The 22,004-nt window shown below is 41.2% G+C and overlaps 2 protein-coding genes across 2 annotated transcripts; both read left to right on the top strand.

The window, feature by feature from the left end:
- Nucleotides 1-948: 948 nt before the first annotated feature.
- Nucleotides 949-5,003, top strand: kcnj12a (potassium inwardly rectifying channel subfamily J member 12a). Its single transcript, XM_063892537.1, has one exon. The coding sequence runs from the start codon at nucleotides 949-951 to the stop codon at nucleotides 2,248-2,250; it is 1,302 nt and encodes a 433-aa protein (XP_063748607.1). The 3' UTR covers nucleotides 2,251-5,003.
- A 5,563-nt stretch (nucleotides 5,004-10,566) lies between these two features.
- On the top strand, nucleotides 10,567-21,991 carry med24 (mediator complex subunit 24). Its single transcript, XM_063894139.1, is given in 27 exon segments — nucleotides 10,567-10,703; nucleotides 10,983-11,113; nucleotides 11,217-11,299; nucleotides 11,413-11,451; nucleotides 11,533-11,606; nucleotides 11,776-11,999; nucleotides 12,248-12,359; nucleotides 12,456-12,606; nucleotides 12,799-12,912; nucleotides 13,018-13,071; nucleotides 13,152-13,234; nucleotides 13,361-13,447; nucleotides 13,625-13,724; nucleotides 14,075-14,167; nucleotides 14,169-14,218; nucleotides 14,378-14,415; nucleotides 14,512-14,594; nucleotides 14,793-14,971; nucleotides 15,548-15,647; nucleotides 15,995-16,170; nucleotides 17,053-17,317; nucleotides 17,820-18,001; nucleotides 18,101-18,194; nucleotides 18,357-18,456; nucleotides 19,512-19,592; nucleotides 20,313-20,461; nucleotides 21,626-21,991. Coding segments are annotated over 26 exon segments (2,958 nt in total). The 5' UTR covers nucleotides 10,567-10,703; nucleotide 10,983; the 3' UTR covers nucleotides 21,743-21,991.
- The last annotated feature ends 13 nt before the right edge of the window (nucleotides 21,992-22,004 follow it).

The raw sequence follows: 22,004 nt of genomic DNA, 5'->3' as shown, positions 1-22,004 counted from the left end.
GTACACAGCATCTGCAATTGCATGTACAGTGGCACACATACAAGTCCCCGAGGAGTGTATTTAAATCCACAAACACACCCCCATCTACTTCCCTGACAAGGGTTTTTAAAAGAAAGTCCAGGTTGCTGGATGTGTGATGACTGCATTGTATGCTGCTCATAAATATTAATACACCAAAGTCGTGAGGAAACGTATCACCTAAAATATCACAGCCCTCTTCATTTTATTAAACACCTGACAGTATATAAGAAGTGACTTACCTAAGGTCAATTTTTTCATTACCTAATAATACACATCTGTTGAGGATTACTCAGTTTGTCTCCTCTGCTAACCTTCTTCATAATTTGAAAATGTAAAGCCCAGGAAATGCCATGTGACAGAAGTGGATCTGCTGCAAGGCCAGCTCTTCACTTACCCAGCCGACATCAAAAGACATGAGGACCCTTCAGAGAGGGCCAATTGGATTTTCAGTCGTGATGTTTAAAGAGAGCAAGATGGCGAGGCGAAAGATGAATGAACTCAAGTAACCACGATTATGGATAATAAACTACCCAGGGATAAGGAAAAAAAAGAGTTCCCATCGAGCAAAATGATGTTGACAATACTGAAGACTTTAATGTTAATGAAATCATAACCCTATTGTTTATTACGTAAGTATTAACTCATCAGATGCGTATGTTTTACCAAGTCTGCCACTAAAAGCTTTAATGGTCGGTTCTTTTGTGATGTTTCATGTCGCGGAATGGTTTTATTTGTCCGTTATGTCACAGGTAGACACTCACATTGTTTTCCTCTTCTGCCTTCCTCTACAGGGATTGGATCCCACCCAGCTCCCTATCGTTGACTTACTACAATGCAGCTCAGCCAGTAAACAATCTGCAAGGGGCCTCGATCACTCCGGGCCCGCCCTTCTGCACGGACCCTGCATCTGGAGGCGCCGCCGATAGCATGAGTGTTGGACGGATAAACCGCTACAGCATTGTGTCGTCCGAGGAAGAGGGCCTCCGCCTCTCTACCATGCATGGCATGAACGGCTTTGGCAATGGCAAGATCCACACACGGCGCAAGTGCCGCAACCGCTTCGTCAAAAAGAATGGCCAGTGCAACGTGCAGTTTGCCAATATGGAAGATAAGTCGCAGCGCTACATGGCCGACATCTTCACCACGTGTGTCGATATTCGCTGGCGATGGATGCTGGTCGTCTTCACTCTGGTGTTCGTTGTGTCCTGGCTGGCCTTCGGTTTAGCCTTTTGGGTCATTGCTCTGCTGCACGGAGATCTGGACAACCCCGCTGGAGATGACAACTTCACTCCATGTGTCCTACAGGTCAATGGATTTGTAGCAGCCTTTCTGTTCTCCATTGAAACACAGTCCACCATAGGGTATGGCTATCGCTGTGTCACTGAAGAGTGCCCGGTGGCTGTCTTCATGGTGGTCTTCCAGTCCATAGTGGGCTGCATCATTGACTGCTTCATGATTGGTGCCATCATGGCCAAGATGGCGAGGCCTAAGAAGCGGGCGCAGACACTGTTGTTTAGCCACAATGCTCTCATTGCCATGCGGGATGGAAAGCTGTGCCTCATGTGGAGGGTAGGGAACCTCCGCAAAAGTCACATTGTAGAGGCCCATGTCAGAGCCCAGCTGATCAAACCTCGGATAACAGATGAGGGGGAATACATCCCTCTGGACCAGATAGACATTAACGTGGGCTTTGATAAAGGCCTGGACAGGATTTTCTTGGTTTCGCCCATCACTATTCTCCATGAGATAGATGAGGAGAGCCCCTTGTTTGGGATCAGCAAACAGGACTTGGAGACAGCGGACTTTGAGATCGTTGTCATCTTGGAGGGGATGGTTGAAGCGACGGCGATGACCACGCAGGCTCGCAGCTCCTACTTGGCCTCGGAGGTTCTTTGGGGTCACCGTTTCGAGCCTGTCTTGTTTGAGGAGAAGAACGTGTACAAGGTGGATTACTCTCACTTTCACAAAACCTACGAGGTGCCGTCCACCCCCCGCTGCAGTGCCAAGGAAATGGTGGAGAACAAGTTCTTAGTCCCCAGCACAAACTCGTTCTGCTATGAAAACGAGCTTGCCTTCCTAAGAAGCGAGGAAGACGAAGAGGAAGTAGGTGGGAGTAGCAGGCCGCTGGCGAACCTCAGTCCAGACAGAAACAGCCGGCATGAGTTTGAACGCTTACAGGCCACCAGGGCGCTGGATCAAAGGTCATATCGAAGAGAGTCGGAAATATGACCCATACCCATTGACCTTGGCTCAACTTTAACCAAGGGGAAAACCACAGAACAATGCAAAGTGCCATAGGGAAAGCCGACTGCTGGAAAATAAATATGTTGACACTAAAAGGTACTGGAAGACATGGGGGAAATCCGAAGCAGGAAGATAAGACAATTGTGGTAAGGAATGTCTACAATCAAGGAAAAGGCATGGAGAAGAACTTCTTCCTGAATGGAAACTTGAATCTTTTTTCACATGGTCACTTTGAGCGTGTTCAATGATCAAAAACTATTATGACAGAACCTAATAATCAAACCTTAGGTGTAAATAAATCGCTTAGGTAAGTTATGTTTTGTGTGCAGTATCATCGGTTTCTATAAACACCGCTCAAAAAAACAAGATACTATTTTAACTTCTTCTTGGGCACGAATAAAAGCGTGACACGGTTTCTTTAATGCTCTCCTCACATTGCTGTAGTTTGCTGGACACGTGTTCAATGACACGTGGGAAATACGTGCATTGCGGCTTTTAGATGCAATGAGCCGTGATAAATTAACAGAGCCACTGAGGAAAACATAATTCAAACACTTCATTTGTATCACTGCGGATCCAAAAATCGACCTATGGAGGAGAGTGGGGCACTATTGATTGCACTATGAAGAACATAAGAGTATGTCGGACAGAAATTGTATAGAGAAAAACTCTATTAATAACCTCTCAATGCCTCATATCTTAAACAGCATGACTGGCTGCACTGGTTTGCACATATCCTGTCGTGTACAATCATTAGTAGTCAGGTAAAACAAAACTAAAGCACAAATGGTTGGACAGTCGTCTTAAATACACATTTTGTAGTTTCACAAAATCTATATTTAGCAACGAAAGATTGCAAATCCAACATTTTGGAAGTCATGACCAGTTTTCTTTCATTGCATATGGAAAATCAGACCGGCATAGATTGAATACACTTAATGTTTTTGTCCTCTTTAAAAACGAATCTATGCATATTGTTAACAGTATCAGGGGCCAGAAGTACTTCACGGTTTAGGGTGGGATTAAATAAAGTTACTACATTAAATCCATTTATTATGTTTAACCTGAAATTTAAAGAAATATAAACTACATTTCTAAGAATAGCTGTGTCTGCAACACTGCAATACGCTCATAGAACAGTCCAAACGTGTTAGCCAGCATTGCCCTACACTGCTATTCACTTTAACTCATCAGTGGTTACATTTAAATGCTCTTTATATTGTTTCTATACCAGGGTTATAGATTATGACACAATATTATTTAAATATAATATAACAAATGTATCATTTAAGAAATCAAATGAATGTGAGCGAGACTACGTTCGGCTAAAAACCTGTTATCAGTCATTGCTTTCAAATGAGATTAACCTGAGCAACATGTTTCCCTCCTTATGCTGTTCCTCTGGCAATTAAACACACCACATACTGTAGACAGCTAAATGTATTTTGGGAAGATGTTAATGCGATGACACTGGACCAATGCCTGAATGGAAGCAATAAGAATAAGCACAACTGTCTGAATTCATTTCTTGTAATACACTGAACGTGCATATTTTTGAATCTTGATTTACAGGAAACAACAGAAAGGCATGGTGTTAGGAGAGAGATCCTGCACTCTTTAGGTTTTATTGTACTTGTATGCATATGATTTCTCAGTTATGATACCAAAGTAAAGAGTGTAGCTTAGATGTAAGTTTTCAAATGATTGTTCCCCAGGTTTTCTTCCAAAAACTGTTCGGACTGACCTTGAAAAATGGATAGGAGTAAATTTAGGAAAAGTTCTGAAAAATATGGCGTTATTTAAAGCAAATCCCTGTTTAATTTAAAACCGAATCAATTAAACATTTAAGTTGTGATGTGAATTCAATCATCAGCTATAACTGTATACAGTAGTTTAAGAACTAAAATGCATGACAACTTTTTTTCTCGGCATGGATGATAGTCTTTGAGGATGATCCCTTATTGTATATGCCAAGAGTTTTATCATTTAAATCGACATGTTTATTAGTTTCTGTTTATCAAGTCCAGTTTATCTATTACCTCATGCCCCTGTGGAACATTTAACTTGCACAGATTAAAGATTATTAATGTGTTAAGAAGGGAATCTATAGGAAGGAGGAGATGTTGGTCACAATGACTAAAATGTATAGTCATTTAACCCGGTATTCTTGACTCTTTGTTCATGTTGCTTTTTTTTAGAAGTTTGTGGGATGTAGTAAAATATAAAGAGCATTTTTTGGCTAATAAGTGAGTGTTCTTTACCCAACCTTAAACATGTATTATGCTCATAGCCTTCTGTGAAGGTTAGAAACACTGGTGTGTGAAGACTGCACCTCCTCAGTGGTAAAAACAAAAAGCATTTTTACTGAATAATTATTTCTGAGATTGTTTTTTGCTTTGATGTTGCCCACCTGAGCCCTTAAATAAAAGAAAACACACATGTTTTAGCGAATTAAAAAAGGTTTATAGTGTAAAAAGCATAGTAATAATATAATGTGTAATAGGGAGCAGCCAGGCTGAACAAACCTGCTTATTTTTATACTAAATTCTTTTTGATAGAGTACAGCAATCAATATTTATCTGTTTTTATCACAGTACTACAATGAAATCTCTACTGAGAGACAAAAATAGGATTCTTGTCTCACGTTTCAATGATTTAATTTCTGTCATGATTAAACAGGTATTTCTCTTAAAGGGATGATTGGAAAAACCTTTGACCTCTGTAGAAGTCTTCCTATGTCCAGCAAAATGTCTACTGGGCTTTTGATTTGAATTCAAAGTCATTTAAATTATTCAATTAAAAACTAACTGTGAAAAAAAAGAAGCTGTTTTATCTTTTTTTTTTGTGGAAAGTGGTCCATCAGACATCTATTGGGCTGTGTTGAAACGATTGAGCTCGAGTGATGAATGAAGTGGCCGCTGAGGAGTGGTTTGAGAGAACAGATCAAGAATGAAGTCACTACAGTCAGAGGACTTCCTGGTCTTGTGCCAATTATTCAAGAAGGCTCATCAATTAATCACCGTGACACACAAACAACAAGCGGCCAGGGGCCTTTTGGCCCCGCTGGTCTGGACAAGAGGCCTGTGGCTCACTTTGTCAGATCAATGAAGTAACGCAACACATGGGAGATCATTATTATTCTACTACCTCAAAATAGAGGAAACCTTCATGTCTTTTAGTATTCTGTGTCACTGTGGGACTATCTCTCTGACATGTGTCACGTTAAAGAATAATACAATTAACGATGGCTGGATTCGATGATCTGCTTCTGGATAACTTAATCTTGATTTGAATAGTATAGAGGCATTTTCAATGTTAATATAACACCTGTTTATTTCCTACTATCACAAGTAGAAGTGTCTTGTGTCTGTGAAAAGAGCCTATTGCGCAATATGGTTTTCTTGTACGTAAAAATACTTCAATTCTGGATACTTTAGACTAAAACCAACAATGACATTTTGATGGAAAAAAATCTAAAACAAAGATTTTTATTGCAAGCATATATTTGGCATTCCTGTACTGTTCTTTTTCCTGAAATTTGTAGTCCAATGATATCTAAAAATATATCTGTAATAAGCCAATTTCGGGCTTTAATATTGACTGAACTAACCATTGGTCATTACCACTCTTCATTCAGGGATTTGGATTCAAACAATTAAAAGGATAAAAGGTATTTATTACATAAATGTAGACAAACTCACCGAGGCATAACAGGGGCCTGCTTGGTTAACAACTCCATCAATTTGTTCTGTTAGGGATAACTCATTGCATGTAACATGGAATGCATTCACATTAACAACATCAACAAAAGTAAGACTTTAAAATGAAACATGTAGAATAGATCTGCTGGTATGCAAAGGATCTAGGATCAAAATGTGTAGCATTTCTGCAACAGCGTACCGGAGCTAGCTTCTACAATGGTGTCATTAGCAGCACCGCAAAACAAAGGATGACTGGTGATGAATAATCCCAGACTCTTTGCACGAGATCCGTGGCCATCAGTTCTTTCTAAATAATTTAGGTGGGGGTGATTAAGGCACCCACAGTGAGCGACAGATGTGGGATTAGCATGCTGGCCACTGGTTGTGCCGAGCTCAGGCGTTAGGTCTCCGCACGCTGGGATCACGGAAGCCATGCTGGAAGCTTTTCTTTAAGTGTGATTATGTGACAAGGCTTGGGCAGTATCTGTTAGGCTTTGTGCGGCTTGGCTTGACAGACATAAGGTGAAGATTCAAGGATTAGCGGTGGACAATGAGCGTCAAATAAGTGAATTTCACTTCTCCGATAGCTGTAGTATAGGTCAAACTGGAGAAATGTCATAGTATAGGACGCAAAGAAGTGTTAGGTAGTTGAGGGCATGTCATGGAAACCTGCCCTGGAAATGGGATGGTTGCTATGTGAACGCAAAGACATTGAGTTTGGATAGGTAGCCTATTAGGATTTGTAGACTCCAGTCACCTAATTATTTCTCATCAAGTGAAACAGCTTTGTCTTCTTGTGATTTATTTTCAAAAGGAATCTGGGGTATCTGTGTATTCATGTTCACTGTAAGTCAAAATTCAATTTAACCAACTGAGGTCAGAGCTGTAGAAGCAAAGCTGTTTAAGGTGCTATTTGTTGCTAGATTTAGCAGATGGATGGATGGACCGTGGGATGAGTTCCTCCTGTGTCTTCATGATATTTTTTTTTAATTACGCTACAGCAAGTTGACACCCATGGTCTCTCTGGAATTACCTCCCCGTGTGACCCCCAGGGAACAGTTAACTTAGGCAGCTGAGGCCTGGATTCACACATTTCTCACATTATTGAAAATAAAAGTGTTAAAGAGCAGAAGAAAGGAGACTTCTGAAGCCAGTTAAAGAACGCAAAAGGATTCAAGATCTGGCCTCACCAGGCTCTCTGCCAGCCAGCCCATATAGACCAGTTATAATTAACGCTGCAGAGCTCTCTGTAGCCTGGACTCTTGATGACAGTAAAATGAGGGGAAATCGTGTTGAAGGGGCTATATAAAGCTCTTCAGTGTCAAGCCGCATGTGGCTCTGTTGCTAACACTTTCCCCAGTAAAAGTACTCCCTGTGACTTCCTGTGATAGTATCACTTAAGATGGAGCTCTGAGGTCTATGTTATCTAACTACACCTTTTCTGCATAGATGGTGTTAGCTTCTACAAAGGAATTCAGCCCATGTTGTTACAGAAGAGGAACATACATATAATGACCTTATTTTAAGGTCATTACACAGAGACAGTAATTAGATGAACTCCATTTTTATAAGCACAATATATGTCAAGTATAAGAATTTATGTAATCCAAAATGAATGTAGAAAGTGAGTTAAACATAGTTATACTGCACACGTGATGGAAGCACAATATTGTTACACATAAAGAGGTATAAATTAAATCATGAAATATACAGAACATGTGTTTTTTTAAGTGTGATAGGAATGTATCCAGTGTCTTAGACATGTTTTGAAGTTGTTGCCCAAATGGAAGAGACACAACAGCCCCGTCCTACCCACGCTTGTCATCTTGTGCAATATCCAAGAGCCCACTGGTGTTGTCCATTAGCGGTAAAGGGTGCAAGTACACATCAAAAGACTGCAAATGGCTTTTAAACACAGGTTGATGACATCCTCTTATCACTCGTTCAGTTCAATACAAGAGCCTTTTTTATACAAGACATACGAGATGACAAAGTATAGGAAAAGCACAGGAGTAAATAATCACAGAGCTCAAACCACACGAGAGGTGCCGACGACTTAGCTAATGTTGGGCAAAGGACTAGCTTCACTTGGCTAATTAGACCTCTGTACATATGATGTCACAGGGAGGTGAGAAAGACGTCAATCAAGCACAGCTGAACACGCTCACACTGTCCTGAGACGGCATCTAATTAGGCACAAAATTGAAAACACCTGTGTGCGTTCCGATTCCCACAATACCATTATTTTTGTATGCCCAAAAAATATTACGTACATCCCAAAACACCCAGATGTCCTACTGCATTCCGGTGCATTTTACATTATGCTCGCCTGCATGCTTTCCTGGCTATTATGACCCACAATCCTTTTGTGCAGAAGATAAATGAGCAAGAGGATCAAACTCGAAGGTGCAATACTATGACAAAGTAGCATGTCCCAACTGTATATACCCTGAATGCAACAGACATACTTTGCAAAGCCAGGTTCAGTTCTTTGTTCTACTTAGGTGTACTAGAAGTAAAGAGAAAAATGATGTCATTTGGAACACAGCCATTATGCAAGTCACCTTTGTAACATATGACAACATCCCCGCTTGACAAGGTACAATTTAGAGCTCTTACATAAAGAAAGAGTCTTGTTCAGCATTAACGTGGCAACACATTATGTACCTTGTCTTCTCTGTTACAGTAGGTGCCTCATATATCCTAATTCATGAAGTACCATGAATGGACAACCTGAGGGGACACACGGGCACTCTCATTTCCTGGCTCCCCACCATTGGTAATTACCTGTGTTTGCCCAACGGCCCCTCAGTGTGTTTTCGAGGAAGAGAGAAGGAAAGAACAAGGTAGTGAAGTTGTGTACAGCAGGAAGAGTAGAATGCCTTCTGTAATGTGTATTCTACAACAGCTTAGAGGCACACGCCATGAAATATTATTGACTTGTGTTATTTCATAATGATTATCCTCTTTTGCCATGTACATATCATACAGGTGGATTTTTAATGGGTAAGCTATCAATTTCCCCAGATGGATCTGATAAATATATTCACATAACCGCAATAAATACAATCCACATAGTGTGAGTGTTATTGTATAGTGCTGAGGTTTGAAGATAACAAATGTCAGGCTGTTGGAGCTTAGAGCTTATTTTGTGGCGCGCAAAGCACCGGTAAAACTACATTTGAGAAATTGAGGAACATCTAATCCAAAATAATACTGCCATAAATCAAAGCAGCATGTTGTAAACAGCATCAACAAATCACTCTGAGGAGGTTTCGGGGGGCTTTGAGTACCATACACTAAACTATAGTGAGCCCCATTGATTTGGTTTAAGCTACAACCAATAGTTTCAAACTTAAGCAAACCATGCACAGAGGAAAAATAGAAGTCAGCAAAACGGAGTTTCTCCCAGCAGTGAAGTCATGAGAACAGTCACAGAGCAGCGACTCAAAGTCTCTCTGGTGTCCCCAGGGGTAGAATCAAATCTATCAGCACCCTTGTCTAATGCAGTTCTCAATGGAAGGCAACAGGGAAAAGCTACCTTTCCCCAAATACACCTTCACACACACATACACACGCACACCTCACGCCCTCCATCCACAGCCTACCTTGACTATGCCAGGCTGCATGGATCATCTCTTGTTGGCTGGCATCGCTCAGTCCCAGGACACAGACCTCGCTCTAGCCAGGACGACGTCTCCAGTGTCAGGCAGAATGAGGGTCTTTGTTGCCGCAGACTCAATACAGGACCTTCATCTCGCAGAAGGAGTTGGGGAGGTTTGATATGGAGAACAGTATCCCTTTTAACATGATGACTGCAAAAGTGGAAAGGAGAGATTTAGAAAAGCTCTGCAGCCCGAGTTTGGGTAGACATATTCACATTAAAAAATGCTATATTTTCAATAAGACATGGATGCTTATTTTCCACAATAATACCTGTTTTCAATCTCTCTATGATTGCACCAATATTTAAAGACTTTGAATTGGTCTCACACATTAAAAAATAGTCTTTTATGTCCGTGCTCTTGAATGTTTTCTGGACAATTTTGGCTCTGCTTTCCATCTCTAAGGTGTGACATAACAAACAAAAGAACCTGCTGAAAGGCAGTGAACTGACAGACAAAACGGATAACAAATACCACTGCAGTGAACCACACAACTGAATGAAAGGGTGGTTACATAAGACAACAAACCTTTTCACTGTATGCCATGGAATAGATAATTGGTCAAAAAGGAGAGTAATTTGCAATATAAAATAGCACACGTAGTTAAACTTACCTGTCAGTAAAATATAATACTAGTTTTGCATGAAGTCAGCTAGCTAAATAGCTTTGTTTACCTAGCTTAATGTATGCAAATGCTAGTTAGCTAAATGTCAGTTGAGTTACACAACTGAGAGCTATACAGATGCCAGGCCTGAAAATACGTGATTCGAAATCGTTCGGGTTCAATGCATGATAAACTTTTCCTTAACTTTAGTGCATCTGTCTTTGTGCAGTGCATTAACTCCTGTATTTGTAAAGTGCGACATCTTGTGAAAATGTTAAATCACTACTTTACTGTCGTAGAGCGTTGAGAGCCGTCCAACCAATCAGCGCAAAGAACACTGGAACGTCCGGAGATCAACCAATGAACGCCCACGTCTTTTACAGCAAAGATGGCATCCGTTGTATTGTGAAGCGGAGGAGCTACAGAAAAACAAATACATTTTATGTTTTGAACACCTCAAAAAGTCAGGTAAGCATCACATTTAGAAATAAATGACTTTGTTTTGTCTCATTAAAAGTGGTATGTGTGGATGTTTGCACCCAGCAAGAAAACTTTATCTAAATGTATTGGTCAATGAATGGCATCGGCAGCTAACGGCTAACGTCAACTAGCCAATTAATGAATAACGAAGCTAAAGTAAGCTACACTGGGTGGTATGGCTTATAGAAGTTTGAAGCAAAATAGATTTATTGGCACTCGTATAGAAAAGAATTAGGTAATTGAACAATTGTTTGTACGTTTCCACAGGATGAAAGTGGTCAATCTGAAGCAAGCCATTCTGCAGGCATGGAAGGAGCGATGGAGTGACTACCAGTGGGCCATTAACATCAAGAAAAACTTTCCAAAGGGAGCAACATGGGACTACCTAAACCTTGCAGGTAAGAGGAGAGATTCCCTAGCCCTGATGCTAATTATTTAGCTTAACACCGGTTACTTTGTGTGAGTTATACAGTGGCGTTAAATGCTGTTTCTGTGTTGCAGAGGCCCTGATGGAGCAGGCGATGATTGGTCCATCTCCCAACCCCCTTATTTTGTCTTACCTTAAATATGCCATCAGTTCCCAGGTGAGAGAAAAGCAGTGTAATTTAAACAACAAAAAAAATGCTGTAACTGATCTGTGTGTCAAACCGTATTTATGTTATTCGTCAAGTGGTTAACATACCTTCTCTCTCCTTAGATGGTATCTTATTCCAGCGTGCTTACAGCTCTCAGCAAGGTAATTTATACTAGATGAAAATCACATGGTTTATTGAACTATATATGATATATTGAACATAATATGTCTTTGTTTTGATAGTTTGATGACTTTTCTCGGGAGCTGTGTGTCAAATCCCTGTTGGAGATAATGGACATGTTTTGCCATCGTCTTAGGTATGTGAAGTTATCCATGGCACTGTGTCCTTCTTTATCACCATACATCTCCCTTCCTTAATAATAAATAGTTTCGTTTTTACTGCTTGCTTTGTAAAAGAACAGTTTAGAAACGTCTTCTAATTTAAAGTGACTCTGACTCACTGCCTCTCATCTCCTGACTCTGAAGCTGTCACGGCAAAGCAGAGGAATGCATCGGGCTGTGTCGGGCTCTGCTTGGCGTGGTGGTGTGGCTGCTTCAGGGCTGTGCCTGGTACTGTGAGAAGCTGAGAGAACTGGGTCAATCACCCAGCACAGAGGCCAGTCTGAGAGCCTGCCAGGAGAGGCTGCAAACCCTGATGAACAGCTCCAAGAACAGAGCTCTGGTTCACATTGCTCGGCTGGAGGATCAAGGTGAGGCAATCGTGTGTTGGCATAGGATTGAGCAAAATGCAAATGGGGGAAAACTACATATATTTTTCTCTAAGAGATAGATTTCTCTGTGGTTAGCTAAGACCTGTAGTTGGCAATGCTTGTCTGGAATGCCTTCAGATTTGATTTTAGAATTCAAGTCCTAACCTTTAAAAAAAAATCTGTTTTAGTCAAATCTTATTGTTATGAGTCGGACATCTAAATATGTTTTTGCGGATGTTTGTCCCCAGGTTCCTGGAGCAACGTGGAGCAATCAGTGCTGAGAGTAACGGAGGGCCTCAGCAGTGTAACTAACCAGACACTGAGGACTAAATTGGAGGAAAGCTTGTCACTAGTGAAAGGGTGAAGATTTCCCCTTTTTTATTTCAAAATTTTAAGCACACATTTCTATTGACCTTGACAAATATGAATTCAAATAACTCTTCTCTCTGTCTTCAGAGTTCCCATGATGCTGTCTGAGCAAAGTGAGCCCACATTTCATCCCTCCTTCCCATCGGTCCACGCCTTCATCATGCTGGAAGGGACCATGAATCTGACGGGGGAGACACAGCCGCTGGTGGAGCAGCTGATGATGATCAAGAGAATGCAGGTAAACGTGTAGCAGCATTGAAATGAAATGTTAACCCTTTCTTAAAATACTTGCTGGATTGCAATAAAGGGGAAAGGAAACTGCTTTTAAAGTCTCTTCATTCTTCGAAAAGCCAGATATACTGTTGTATGTCCTTCTTCGTGTTTTTTATTTTCTTATCAGCAGTCTTCTCAAATGATCTGTCCTCCACAGCGAGTCCCTACTCCTCTGTTTGTCCTGGAGATCTGGAAGGCCTGCTTCACCGGCCTCATCGAGTCACCAGAGGGCACAGAGGAGCTCAAATGGACTGCCTTCACATTCCTCAAGGTAATCTACGCAGTATATACAGTGAAATAAAATAAACCTGACCAAATTAAACAAGTGTGCACATACAACTCAACCCTGCTTAAGAGGTGATTTTATTTTTTCTAGATCCCACAAGTTCTGCTCCGTCTAAAGAAGTATCCTCCGAGTGACAAAGGACAGGTACAACAAGAATTCCCCCTCATGTTTAGAAAAAGTCTTCATGATCACTTTAAAAACTACATGTTCAATGTTTCTTCCAGGACTTCATGGACGACGTGAATATAGCATTTCAGTATTTACTCAAGCTCACACCATTACTGGACAAAGCTGATCAGAGATGCAAGTAAGTACCCTAAAATCTCACCGCCTGTAATCTGATTTTAAGGTATTTTAGATAAGAAAGCCAGCTAAATGCCTGTTTAGTCCTGCACCATAATGCTTATCACTTTCCCTGTGCTTCGTTACATAGTTGTGACTGCCTCGGCATGCTGCTGCAGGAGTGCAACAAGCTAGGTCTGCTGTCGGATCCAAATACAACCTGCCTCACGTCAAAACGGTACGAGGTCTATTCCAACACGACGCACAGGGGGTCAAGAATAAACGTTTTCTCTGTCAGAGGCAGTTTTGTTCACCATATTCACACAATACACCCTATCCCCCATCCCCTCTCTCCTCGGCTCCTCCCTTCCTTTCCCTCTCCCCCTTGCACGTTTTGATTCTGGGCCGAGGACAGGGAGTTCTCCCCGAGGTTAAAGACGGCAGAAAATGCTAACATCCAGCCCAACCCCGGCCTCATCCTGCGAGCTGAGCCCACTGTCACCAATATCCTCAAGGTAGAGCACCATAACCTGATCTAAACTGTACAGGGCATTCTGATTGTATTGTAAATCACGTAATTATAATGAATATACCTTTTTAATAAATCCCATTCTTTGTTTTTAGTCAGCGTTTTTAGAGAGTCATTTGTCAGCTTCTTCTTGTGCTTATTTTTTTAAATCTATATTTCTTTTAACTCTCATTTTTGAAATAGATTTACAGTACTTCTATATTTTCTCCTTATTTTAAAACGTAATTCCTCTTACTGTGTTAATGTATACACCATCATACACAAAAGCAAATTCTTGTAAACCTACTGATTGTAAAATAGGACAAATAGACATAATTCTTCCTTTTCGTTCCTCAGACAGTAGATGCTGACCATTCCAAGTCACCTGAGGGCCTTTTGGGGGTCCTGGGCCACATGTTGTCTGGAAAGAGCTTGGATCTGCTCCTGGCCTGCAGCAGCAGCCACTGGGAAACTCAAATCCTTTGCTCGAAAGTTCATTAAGTGAGTAAATGCAATACCGAGAAGACAAAATCCCCCTTTTTAGTCACCACTCAAACAATAATGACCTGCATCATAATCCATAACCTTAACAAAGGGTGGATACTCGAGTCCTAGACATAGGAAGTGGGTTTTTAACAAGATTTTTCCTCTCTGTTGTAGGCTCAATGAGTTTCCCAAGCACATCAGCGGCGAAGGATGTGAGTTAAAAAAAGATTGACGTGTTCCGATTTGGGAAATGCCGAGATATTGCTTATTAAATGAGACGCTAACACTGAGGCTTTTCCCTCCTTCAGCCAAATCTGCATCAGTGCGGGCCCTGCTCTTTGACATCTCCTTCCTCATGCTCTGCCATGTGGTGCAGACATACGGTTCTGAGGTTAGTTAATTCAAAGCTTGTAAGAAGAAGTATTTCGTCTACATGTTTATTCACTATCAGCCTGTCCTTTCAGTGTTCAGCCACAAGAGGTCCAGAGAGGGCTGTGCAGCTCACTGAACTGAATTGTACGGATTCATCTAGATCCATGTGTCTGTCCTCTCTGACTCATGATTGTCCTTTTTAATATCCCTTTTCCAGGTGATCCTGTCAGACCCCAGCCCCTCAGGCGAGACGCCCTTCTTTGAAACATGGCTGCAGACGTGTATGCCTGAAGAGGGCAAGACCCTGAACCCAGACCACCCCTGCTTCAGACCCGAGCCCGGCAAAGTGGAGAGCCTGGTCACCCTGCTGAACAACTCCTCAGAGATGAAACTAGTGTAAGAGTTGTTGACCCTGTGAATGCTTTATCCGCTTTACTGTCAATCAACTCGCATATACTCAATCTCACCAATGATTCATTTCATCGTACAAATGTTAATTATAATTTGACCAGACATGGCAGCCGTATTTTCATTTATCGACCAAAAGATAATTCTTTAAAATGAGTAAATAGTGATCCATAAACCTAAAAATATCGCTTGTAATGTTAGCACCGTTTGGCTTTTTTCCGACTGTCACAATTGTTGGAACTTTTGACGTAATCTCCTTCAACGGACAGGCATACTGTTCAAATTGCTGAACGCCTATTACCATGCAACATAAAGGACGGTGATGGAAATGTCTCACACAAGTGACACATTTTAATCCTGGTTTTATTTCCGACCTCTATTTCCTTTATCGTGCACTAATTTATAAAGGAAACCATAAAGGTTTATTCCGACAAATCATGCCCACTAGTGACTTGCTCCGTACGTTGGTGTTTCTTCAGATTACTTTCATTTTCTTTGAAATGGTTTTTAAGGAAACTATTTTCTGAGTAAGCAACTTCCTTTGACGTTTGTGTGTTGTGACAGTCAGGTGAAATGGCATGAAATCTGCCTCAGCACTCCAGCTGCTATCTTAGAAGTTCTGAATGCGTGGGAGAATGGAGTTCTCTCTGTGGAGGCAGTGCAGGTCTGTACCTCTTCAATGTTTATATCTGCTGTATGCGTTTTTCACTCAGGTGCTCATTATAGATAACTTCCAAATGATCAATAGATCTTGTTAGATTTCCTTTTGCATTCGCTCATTAATCAAATACACATCATGTATTCAGTGGAAACTGATGAGTAACATGTTGCCTCAGCAGTGACGTGCTAAAGATTTAGATAACTTCTCCTTTTTTTTTTTACTATTCCATTCAACTTTTTGTATCATGCAATGTAGAAGGATGCTTGTTTGAGTCGCAATCCTGTCCCCCTTGACCATATTTCTCTAACTTTCTCTTTCTCCTTGCTGCTGTCATTTATTTGTAAGCGTAGAAGATCACAGACAACATTAAGGGGAAAGTGTGCAGCATGGCGATCTGTGCGGTGGCCTGGCTGGTGGCCCACGTCAGGATGCTGGGTAGGGACGAGAGGGAGAAGCCCCAGACGATGATCCGGCAGCTCGTGACCCCGCTCTATGCGGAAAACACGCTGCAGTTTTACAACGAACGGTAAAAACAAAAGTGGAACACACACCACCACACATTCTTATAAGGCTGTACTGAAAAGTTGGAAGCATTACACATCCCTTAATATTACAGACATTAAAAAAAAAAGTCCATTCATTCTGTTTAAAACTGGTATTTCTACACAGTTCCAAATAACAAATAGGCACTACACTACAACACATTGGTATTAATAGTATTGTAATATTTGTAGAATTAAGATTTCAATAGTGGCTGTGTAGATCCAAAGATATCCAATATTTTTAGCGCTTTAAAAGTTCCAAAATCATTGTTTAAAAAAAAGAAAGATAAACGTAATTATTTTCTAAAACTCAAAACATGTTTTTATTTAACAAAATATTGGCATTTAGTCTTTCGCTGCGGTCAAAAAATCTCCCGCCTTTCGCACACAGAGGGCACACAACGACTGGTAAAATGAGTTATTAATAATAATACGTTTTATTTGGGGGACGCCTTTCAAAGCACCCAAGGACACCTTACAGGGCATAGGGTAATACAGGGAGAGTTAAAACAGTGGACAGCCGGGGTAAAACAAGACAAACATCAGGAAATGGAAGGACAGTTTATAATGAGAATGCCAGTTTGAAGAGTTGGGTTTTGAATGTTGTTATGGAATCTGACTGTTAGAGTAATTTGAACAAAAAAACACATTTTATTTAAATTTAGGATGTTTTGTATTTTATATTAAGGGTTCATGACGCCCTAAAACAAGACAACAGACAAAGAAAGCTTCTTTAAAAAACTAACCCTTGATTAAAGCTTCAAATGTAAGAGAAAAAGACATTCATTAAATCCTTATAAGCTCATGCAGATGTGATCTCCAGACCCTCAACACACGGATTAACACTGATGACCCCCTCTCCCCAGCGTGATCATTATGAGCTCCATCATGGAGCACATGTGTGCCGACGTCTTCCAACAAACAGCCGCCACCCTACGTCCCCCCATGGAGGGCCAGGAGCCGATCCCATACCGCAACCTGCTTCCGGCTAAAGACCCGATCCACGTGGCCCTCAGCAAGCAGTTCCAGACGGTGCTGCGCAAAGGCTGGGTGGACAGCCGGGCCCTGCATCTGTTTGAGAGCCTTCTCAACATGGGAGGGGTCTTCTGGTTCACCAACAATTTAGTCAAGGTAGGAGGAATAAAATAGTTTGAGGATGGAGAGATAGTGGCTGTTAATCCTGTTATCTATGTTGTGATTTATTTCCATTTGTTGTGTCGTATTAATCTAATGTTTATAATGTCTAAATTTGAGCGCCATCGGGGATCAGTAACCTTTTAAAATCTGTTCAAAATCAGCCACTAATCTGCAGTTTTTTCCTGAATATTCACCCATTGCTATTTAATACAGCCTTAGGGTTCAACAAATATTCTGCTAATAATAAAACAAACTGTTTTTGTTTGCTATAATATAGAAGTTGTCAACTCATTTTATCTATATCAAAAGATATGCTTGTGATATAAAAGCAAAACAAAGATCTACCCGTTGAAAGTATTGCTTAAAGACATTATTAGTAGTCATAGACTCTTTTTTTAACATGATTTAAAGGCACATGCTCTCTTAAAGTGATCTTAACTATAGTATGGCCGACAGCCAGACTACTTCATGTGTGCGATCGGACGTTGTATTTCAGGAGCTGCTGAAGGAGACTCGTCGGGAGTGGGCTGATCGGGTGGTGGAGCTGCTCTACAGCATCTTCTGCCTGGACACGCAGCAGATCACGCTCACCCTGCTGGGCACCATCCTGCCCGACCTGCTCACTGACTCCGCCCACTGGCACAGCCTGGCAGACCCCCCTGGGAAAGCACTGGCCAAGTAAGAGAGACCCCACACTTAGATGTGACGGAAGACGGTGTTTTTTTTTTTGCTAATTTGGGATTTGGTGTTAACTCTCTTCTCTGAAACTCTCCTCAGGTTGTCGGTGTGGTGCGCACTCAGCTCGTTCTCCTCTCACAACAAAGGCGCGTTCTCAGCGCGTCAACGCAAAAGGCAGCGAGAAGATATCGAGGTACAAACAGACTAAATCATTATCAACCATAAGACCTGCGTAATATTACGGTACTGATCTTCATCCTGAGGAACAACCGTGTGCAGATACTGTAATCTTATTCCTTATTGTTTAAATATTAGTGTCATGCTATGTAGCCTGACTGTATTTTATTGCCCGCAGGACTACAACAGCCTCTTTCCCTTGGACGACACTCAGCCCTCTAAATTAATGCGCCTGCTCAGCAGCAATGAGGACGAGCCAGCTGCCCTTTCCAGTCCAGGTCAGTCTATTAATGTCTGGGTTTTAATACACGCTTGAATTGTGAAGCCGTTGGCCTCTCAGTCGTTTGGCTCTCTAAGAACCTGTTACACGGCTTCTTGTGAGTGCTTTTAGCGAAATCAGAAAAGCATAAATAAGCTCTGGCAGTCATTAAGCGTCTGTTTTACCCGTCAGCAGGTTCAGACTTGAGCTCTGGAGTTTAATGTGAGGGTTTCTGCTTTGAACAGTTCAGTACTCAACAGGAGGGAGTTGCTTTTGAGAACAGTAGAGGAATTGTTTCAAATGGTGCTTAAACTAAAGACTCTTTTCATTTTCTACTCATTTGAGTCTTCCATACGTTTTAAGGTATTTAAATGATGAAAAATGCCAACAATTAGATCCCAAAATATCGTCTTTTGGTCACAACTGTAACATATTCTCTTTACTGTCAAAGGAAAGAAAGTCAGAATACAAAGTTATTACATTCAAGAAGCTCAAAACGGAGACTTATGTTTCTGATCTTTGTTAAAAAATGACTCAAATGAATCTTTTTTTAAAGGTTGTTGATGATTAAATGTAATGGTTGAATCCTTATCACCACATTTTTAGCCCTTTCTCCAAACTGCTCTTATCGCCCTGCTTTCATCAGCATTTTTCTCCTTTTCAATGTTGCAAAAGCTACGTGAAAATGATCCTGAAATAGGGCGTTGAGGATAAATGCTTGCACTCTATTCACCTCAAAACGAGTCTTTTAAAGGCTGATCCTCCCAAACAAGGAGTGTTTGACGGACAGTAAAACATCGGTAGGCTGCTGGAGATAATCAAAAGGATATTGGCTTTCTGTTTTTTTTTACTTTAGAACAATCATGTTTGATTAGAATAAGAATATTGTGCTCACTTTTGGTTTTGAAATGTGTCTAAGAAGGTTATTTTAAGAACGAAAGTAGATTATGAAATAGGGAATCCTTTTAGACTTTCACAACAGATTACTCTGCATTTTTTGGTTTCGTCCCCAATACGAGGAAACCGAACTCATGATTTCTGCTGCTGTTGCTCACATCATGTGTTTCCTCATAGGGGACCGGTCTATGAGCAGCTCCCTGTCTGCCTCGCAGCTGCACACCGTCAACATGAGGGACCCTCTCAACCGAGTCCTGGGTGAGAGCTCTTTCTCTGTGCTGAACACCCACACTCTGGCCTGCACCCTGCACGTACTCATTTACTAACATATGCCCTCCTCTTACAATAAATGCCCATGAACACATAGGTGTGATGGATTTCAACATCCTAATAATAATTTCATACGTTTTGCTTCGAAGATATTTGCATTGTGGGAATGTAAATGAAACTTTGAACGTCAAACTCATTTTATTATGTTTGTGTTTGGCTTAAAGGAGCCCTATTATCTTTTTGGGGGGCTTTCCCTTTGCTCTAGTGTGTTTATATAGGTCGGTGTGCATGTAAATGGTCTGCAAAGGCTAAAATCCCACATCACTATATAACACTTGCGTTTCTATTGGCTAGCACTCCAACACATTGTAAGTGATAGGCTAAGGGGTGGGACGTCTCTAAGTGGTTGACCAATTACAACAGAGCCGGCCAGCTTGCCAATCAGAGCAGACTGGGCTCTGGTTTCAGACAGAGGGTGGAAAGAGGCGCTGAAGCACAGGCAGTATGAGAAAAATAAAGAGCTTTTTGAACTTTAAAGCCTGGAGACATGTCCCAGTAGAGGTAAAAAAAACTACAAAGATGAACCTTAGAATGAGCAGAATAGGGCCTCTTTAAGGATGGTGTGGACCCAGGAAAGAATAGTCAATGCTAATGAGGATCCAAATTAAGACACACTAATTCAAACCCCCTTCTCTCTCTTCTCCTCAGCCAACCTGTTCCTCCTCATTTCCTCCATCCTGAGTTCCAAGATGGCAGGCCCTCACACCCAGTTTGTGCAGAGTTTCATGGAGGAGTGTGTCGAGTGCCTGGAGCAGGGGAGCCGTGGGAGCATCCTGCAGTTCATGCCCTTCACGATGGTGAGTTACCGTCTAGGCAAGGGAGGGGAGGAGAAACCCATGTGGGAGCCGGAGATAGAAAGAGGTATTGATAGGGAGGGGAGGGGAGGTTGCATCACACATTACTGGCCAAGGGTTTGGAAATTCTTCATAAAAAGGTGAGTCTCCAAGGGCCATGCTCCGGGTTTGACCCATGTGAGTATTTAAAATTGCTGTTTTGGTTTTATTTTGAGTTGCAGGATGTTAAGATGTCGGCCGTAGAGATGTCTGCTTTCTTTTGATTATAATAGTCGGTTCCACGTCGGAACTATTTTCTTTCCAACAAACTACACCCACAAACCGTATCACCCTGCGGTAAAAAAGCGTGTGTTTACTTACAGACAAGAGGCCTTTACTTGTTCTTTGGTATGTGGGGGTAGAAAGGAAATTAGTTCCTGCTTGAAAGTGCTTACAGTGCTTTAGGAACCGGGTCATGATTTCTAGAAAGAGTAATTGCTGACGAGTTTTTCAGCTGTATTTTTCTGTCTCTTTGATCACCATGTGAGTTTTGTTTTATTCAACAGAAGGCTGAAGTGTATCAACAGCATGACACTTTATCTACTCATTCCTCTATGCGGGGGAGTGAGATAGCTAATGACACATACATCATGGAAAAAATCCTTCTTCTCCTCGCCTACGATTGAATAGTGTTAGTAAGCGATTGAGTTAAAAATAGAGTTAACCAACCTCTAACCATCAGCTGACACACAGGTCCACTGACAACAGAAAAGGTTGCTAATAACAAAATATTATAATGTTTGTTTGTTTTAAAACTTGCTAGAATATGCACAACTATGTTAATGTACACCTTGTTGTTGCTTTACATACCTCTGTTAATGTATATAGATCATGGACATATTTTAAGATGCATATCCAAAAGAAGAGAGGATAATGAGAAGGGATTCAATTCCTACCGCTCCTTTATCGCAATCCCTATTACTCACTTTAACTGCTAGACAGTTTCATTGTAACTGGAGGATATTCCTAGCCATCTTTTGAAATAAACTCTCAACAGAATCTAGATGGATAAATAACGCTACAGATTTAGTAAGAAGTACATTTGTATTTTCAGGTGCCGTTGAATTCTTACTTGACACGCACACTAAAGCTTGATCCAAATCTGTGTATGTCTTTCTGTGCATGCAGGTTTCTGAGCTGGTGAAGCTTTCTGCTCTGGCAAAACCCAGAGCCGTGCTGGCCATCACCGACCTGACTCTGCCGCTGGGGAGGAGAGTCGCTGCCAAAGCCATCTCTGCCCTGTAAACTGTGGATTGATATGAACCTCGGTACTAAATCAAAGCATGGGCTTGGTAGGTGAAGTACAACCAACGGTAAAAAAAAAAAAAAAGACTCTGAAGGAGCTCTGAACTGGGCTGGATCCTCCATTTAGAGGGATTTCTGTTGGAATATACCTTGTTTATATCTCTCTAAACCCTGTCCTGCATTTGTATGGTCTTTTTCACACTTAAAGAAACGTGTAAATATATTTTAAAATAAAAAAAACACACTGAAGATCGTCTGTTTC

This window comes from Eleginops maclovinus, chromosome 10, assembly GCF_036324505.1.
Source record: "Eleginops maclovinus isolate JMC-PN-2008 ecotype Puerto Natales chromosome 10, JC_Emac_rtc_rv5, whole genome shotgun sequence".
Taxonomy (NCBI): Eukaryota; Metazoa; Chordata; class Actinopteri; order Perciformes; family Eleginopidae; genus Eleginops; species Eleginops maclovinus.
This window is presented reverse-complemented; position numbering and strand designations above follow the sequence as displayed.

What these genes read in the sequence shown, in the direction of transcription:
- kcnj12a (XM_063892537.1), top strand. Translation starts at nt 949, where the DNA reads ATGAGTGTTGGACGGATAAACCGCTACAGCATTGTGTCGTCCGAGGAA.